The sequence below is a fragment of the Vigna umbellata genome, chromosome 5 (genome assembly GCF_029865625.1).
Source record: "Vigna umbellata cultivar VRB3 chromosome 5, Vumbellata_1.0, whole genome shotgun sequence".
NCBI classification, from domain to species: domain Eukaryota; kingdom Viridiplantae; phylum Streptophyta; class Magnoliopsida; order Fabales; family Fabaceae; genus Vigna; species Vigna umbellata.
Genome location: NC_142169.1, coordinates 65,100,452 through 65,106,330, shown reverse-complemented (window position 1 = coordinate 65,106,330; position 5,879 = coordinate 65,100,452). Strand labels below are relative to the sequence as shown.

General features: G+C 41.4%; 1 protein-coding gene across 1 annotated transcript; it reads right to left on the bottom strand.

Moving 5' to 3' along the window:
* Positions 1 to 3,430: 3,430 nt before the first annotated feature.
* On the bottom strand, positions 3,431 to 5,879 carry LOC124832880 (uncharacterized). The gene is made up of 2 exons (XM_047307206.2): positions 4,322 to 5,879; positions 3,431 to 4,100 (listed from the first exon to the last, which is right to left on the bottom strand). Exons 1-2 carry the CDS (start codon positions 5,747 to 5,749, stop codon positions 3,726 to 3,728), a joined length of 1,803 nt encoding a protein of 600 aa, XP_047163162.2. The 5' UTR covers positions 5,750 to 5,879; the 3' UTR covers positions 3,431 to 3,725.

The following is a 5,879-nucleotide window of genomic DNA, read 5'->3' as shown; positions in this document are numbered from 1 at the left end:
CCAAGCATTTGAGTCGTGTTGCTGGGTTTTAGTAACGTTGATATACTTTTTTTTATACTGCTTTTTGCGTGAAAAGTATGGAAGAGCACTATTGATACAAAGTTTTGAAGTAGGAAAGTAATTTTTGCACAAACACTTCTCACAAACTCAGTAGTGGGCTCATACAAACTATTTTAAGAACAAATTAATAGGAGTTAATATCCAGTAACGAGGTTTCGGGGTTGTCCGAACTTAGGGTATTTCTTTCTACATTTCGTTAATTTCTTGTGGATTGAGTTTTCTGGAATCTAAAGTATATTTTTCAGAATGAATGGGACATTGGACTAAAAAAATGAAGTTTCTTTACTTCTAAAAACTAAACAGTGATTTACATTGAAAGAAAAATCTATCAATTTTTTATTAATGTTTTCTCTCTGAAACAGATCCACCTTATAAAAAGGAACATTGGGCTCCAATTGCCAATGATGCAGCGATTCGCAATACATATATCAACCCACTCATCTTCAAGTGGGTTTCCTTAGGATAAACTCTCGTTTTTTTTTTCTTTTGAAAAATGGAATAAAAATAATGAATGGAAAACCTTATATCGGAAAACAAGTATATGTACATTGGAGGGTTTCTTTCCCTGTTTATTAATGGAAATATAAAAGAAATTATTGAAAAATAAACTTTTCACATCTGAGTTTGTTGGGGTCAAATTAATATCCTTTAGAATGAAAGGTAGATTTGGATCCTCCCAACTGTTTGGATGTCCTTTCTCTTGAGTTGGCTTTTGGTCCATGTGAAACAAATTTTTTAATCTTCTGCACACCTATCCTTGCATCTTCTTTGACTTTGGTAACCAAATTCTTGTTCTTGCGGGAGTCTTTTTGGGATATAGTGCCATCATCCTCCATAGCACCAGTACAACTTGCACCCCATTCACCATCAGCCCAACATGGTGCTTCGCTCCCCAGCTTTCACTCTCTTATGTGCCGTGGATACAATAAAAGTAGACTATATTAATTGTTAAACCTTTGTTAGATTTGTTTAGGAACCTCATTTTTCATTACTGGGAAACAATGGCTCAGTAAATTATTGCTACATCTTAGCAAACTTCCTGAGGGAGGCCTAGTAATTAACTTTTTCACTGATGAATCGGTATCTCGAATATATTATATTCCTTGGCACACATGAGAAAGCATTTGCCTTGAAAAATAATGTATTTGCAACATCGGTCGGGCACGTGCCCATGAATCATAGAGGACATCCAAGAATCATGACGTACCTTACATAGTATGCTTGGTCACAAAGTTTACGTTTTGGATATGATATGTTATTTAACGAGTTATAGCAGTTACATCATCTACCCAAATGTGTTTTTCGGCAAATTATAATAGAATTAGATGAAAACTTGATGCAGTAATGGTTAGAGACATGGGTAGTACCTCGTATGACTCGGTTGTCGGTATTAGACGTAAACAGAGGAGTTATACTGAGACCTGAATGAATAGATTGTTTATTCTTTGCCAGATATATCTTTTATGTTTTCGTATCAGCACTTGCCGATTCACCAATTTGAATATTGCCTCTTGGTTAAGCAAAGTTTGTGATGCATCTTTGTTAATTTTTAGTTCTCATTGTTGTCACGTTGTAGAGATACTTTGGCCAGCATTGTAAGTTAGTTATCCCTCTAGGCAATGTGAATTTGATATTTGTCGTTTATTATTATGATGGAACCACCTTAGTCCACTTCTATCAAGGCATGCATTTCCCTTGTCCTGTCTCTTCTACTTAATTTATTATAATATAACTAATCATTGCGTTATCATACGCCATTTGTAGGAAAAATAACACACATCAAAATCAGAGATTAAACAAAAAGAGAACCCTGTTGTGCTTTGCGGGTACAACATTAGCATCTGGTCGTAAAAACTTTGAACTGCTTTTAGCATCAACTTCGTTCAATGGTAGCATATTTTGTTTTTTTGCTAAATTTCAAATTTACTATCACATTTCCTGGGAAACTGAGGGCTCCTGTTGAGTGTTATCTTTAAACCAACGATGTTATTGCTTCTCATTCACTCTTTTTTTCTTTTAAATATTTTTTAGCAAAGTCTGCAATTGTTCATAAATGAAAGGAGCAAAAGATAAACTGATGACATTTGTTGAAATAGCCTTGTGGGATTACTGAGGGCCCGGGGTTTATTAATTGGGATTTAAAATCTAGTTGAAGGTTACAGTGAGAAATTTAAAGAGGAAAAGGGAAAGCTTAGTCCAAAGAGTGGGGTAAAAGGAATAAAGATTCCAGGAAATGTCTTGATCTGTACTGATGTCTAGGGAGACTGAATCTTGAATGTGGAGACAGAGTAAAAGTCAGTTGAGCCTCATGCAAATGAATATACGCAGTACATTTGATGGTAACTAAACCAACACTGTAGGCGATATTTGCAGTACAAATAAATATGGTTACAATTTATAAACGAATGTCGTGACTTTCATTCATCTTTAGTCATTCTCCAATCTAACATCAAACTTTTCTTCAATGTGTTGCGCTTCCACTGAGAAATGTACGAAAATTGTTCTGGTCTTTAGAGCAAAACTTGAGCAATGTCCTTTTATGCAACGCTATACATTTGTACAACGATGCATGCATTACATGCTTAATTGTGCTCTCGATTAAGGCTACTTTTGATAAAGTAAAGTCTAATATGCCTTCGAGTCTTTGACCATTTTCCTCACTATCCTCGCTGGTTATTGTTGACCGTTAAATTTTAATGTTGAGAGTCTTAGATATTCTCGTCGCATCGGTAATATCAACGAGGCAACGAGGACGGCGGTGTTTGTTAGAGAACATGATCAATAGTTTCAATTTACTCCTCAGTCATTCATGTTCTTCTCCATACATTACTCTGCCTTCACGTCATAAGGGCACTACACGTGCGTTTAAGATGATGTTCCGACTTAAAATGTTCGCTTTCACATCCTTACCAATCACTTGACGCCGAACAAGCACACGCAAAAATAATGAAAAATAGTCACAAGTAATGACAAATTAAGAACTAATCTCGAGAGATTAGTTGAACAAAGTAAGGACAGAACCTCTCATATAAATCATTGTGAGTTTTTTTCTCACATCTCTTCAGCATGAGTTAAAAATATTGTGAACCCGATAGTTTTTCCTACAGTGAACTCAAACACCCCCTAAAATTTTGCCCATAAGAAAGAGAGATTAGGATTGAATTTTCTCATCAAGGACACTAAAACTTGTTTATATTTCTCCTTTGAATATTACTTTACTTAAAATTCATATCTGTTAAGAATCGTAAACTAAAAACTGTAAACGAATCAAATGAAAATTACCAATTCCACCATGAAACTTAGCCACAATCAGGTCCAAGGCCATGGTTGCATTGGCAATAACCATTTCAAATGTACTTAACAAAAAACATGCACAAAAAGGAATGATCTATTTCTCTGCAAAAAATGAAACATAACAAATTTGACTATGATAGACGAAACAAAACTTGGTCAAGTAATTCAGTTCTTACTTCTAAAAACTATGCTGAGGGTCCTCTGTATGAACACGGTTATCCCAAAGCCCCCAGTTGATTAATGAAAAACAATACGGGATATTTACACAATTATGGATGCAGCTTTCGACACATTGCTACAATGGTTCACATATTTCATGAAATTATCTCATCTTAAAACTCAAATTAGTGCATACTTGATACTTGGTGTTTTCACTTTGATTTTCTGAAGGAGTTGGACTTGTTCATTTTCCGTGACGAATCATCCCCACTATTGGTCCACGTATATCCAGCAGGAATGGCAAAAGGATCCGAATCCAGAGCTCCAGAGGAGCATCGTTGTTGGTGCTTGCTCCACGATTGGCTACTACTAGTACTTCGTCTCAGCCACGTGGAGCCCCCAGAAGATGATGAACTTTGTCTTAGTAATTTCTGCCGATTATGATCACCATCAAGAAAATCATCATCTGCACTGAGCAAATGCGAAGGACTCGAGAGCGGCGTGTAGAACTGCTCCAGAGGTTGCAGGTCCACGAACTTCGTAAACGTGACCACCACCCTCACAGTGGGGACCACGGGGATCGCCACCTGCCCCACATATACCAAAACATCAAAAACATAATCTTTTTCACTTTCCATCACCACCGTCGATCACAAATTAAAATCATTCACGAATTTTCGCAAAACCATACATCACATCCATCAATCAAATCAAAACAATTATCAAATTAATCATTTCGGCTCATGCGGTCCCACACTCACACGCACAACACAAACAACAACAGTCAATAGTCAACCACCACACGTACCTTCACCGGAAAACTGCCCGCCGGGAACTTTGTCGTCAGCAACTCCCGCAGCCGCCGCACTGCCTTCACCTTGTTCGCCAGAATGTCCAACAATGGCAACAACTCTTCCGTCTTCAATGGAAACTGCTCCGTCAACCACACCGCCGGCCGCAAACTTCTCAAATATTCTTTCTCCTTCGTAGGCGGCTCCAGCATAGGCGGGGCCACCGCGGAAGATTTCCTAGGCGGTGCCATGGCGGAAGATTTCCTAGGCGGCGCCATAGATATAGAAGGCAAATCCACGCTTTTTCTCCCCACCGGGACCCACTCTCGTTCTTCTCGAACAAAACTACTATGTCTTCTCTTATCGGCATTGCTATTACAACCCGCTGGGATTCCAAAACTCGGATTCTCCGCAACGAGAAAACCGTCTTCGTCTTCATCCAGCTCCAATGGCAAAACCTGCTCGCTCCCGGCCACGTCAGATTCACCGGCAGCAACTTTTCTTGACCGGAAACTGAAAACAACGTTATGCACTTCGTAAACCCTAGCTTTCCACTCTCCGACGTTTTCCATCTTCTCTTGTCTTCTCCAATTTGTTCTACCCACTAACTCTGCTTTTGTTACATCCATCCCCGGCCGGTAGACGCTGCTCTGCGAGCAAAAGCCCGCCGCATCAGAATCGCTCATCGGAGCTCCGGCATTCTCGAATGCGTCTAGAATTTTTCTATCGTCACGGTTGAGCACGAGGAGCGAACCGGCGGGGATGTTGCCTTTGCCGTCGCCGTCGCCGAGGAAGAGGAAGCTCTGGTCTGCGCGGTGGATTTTGAGGCCGTCGAAGCCGGCAAGGGTGGTGTCGGCGCGGAGGTTGCCGTCGCGCTTCCAGATTTTATACGTATCGGAGGGGGCGATTTTCCCGACGAAGGGGATCACGGAGCTCTCGAAGTGGAACGAGATCTCCATATAGAAGTCGCGCATGCGGCGGAGCGCGGCAACAAGTCGCGGCAGGCGTCGCCGCCACTTTGCCCATGCGGCGTGGTGGTGGAGTCTAGCCAGGAGGTGCGCGATATCGGAGGCGCGCCGGCAAATCGCTTCCTGAAGCGGGTTCCAGCCAGCGCCGTTATGTAGGGAGATGTCGGCTCCGGCGGTGGCAAGGGCTTTCGCGGCGACGATGTCGTTGAGGCGGACAGCAAGGTGGAGAGGCGTCTCGCGGAACGGGACGTCGCGGCGGTCGAGCACGGCGGAGATTTTTTCCGCGAGTCGCTCGTGAGCGAGGGAGTCGGACTCAGTGATGACTCGTGCAGGGTCGGGAACTCGGGGAAGTGAAGAAATTATTCTGGAAAGTTTAGCGTGGTCGCGAATCACCACCGCGTAGTGAACGGGGCTGTGTAGGTATTGCTCTGCCTTTATCGGTGGATAAGACGTCGGATCTTTGGTCGATTTCGCCATCTCTAATTGTAAATTACGATGAAACTCAGATCAACAAAAAACACTAACTTAGCCAGAATAACAGAGTTGAGAGCAATGTTTTTTTCTTTTGCCTGTGACTCCTTATTTTGGTTCTCCCTACTATTAAAAC

Bases quoted from the DNA above. Each gene is read 5' to 3' on its own strand.
- LOC124832880 (XM_047307206.2), bottom strand. From the start codon at position 5,749: ATGGCGAAATCGACCAAAGATCCGACGTCTTATCCACCGATAAAGGCA. The intron at 4,101-4,321 runs GTACGTGTGGTG...TATGTGGGGCAG, and splicing joins CGGGCAGTTTTCCGGTGAAG to GTGGCGATCCCCGTGGTCCC.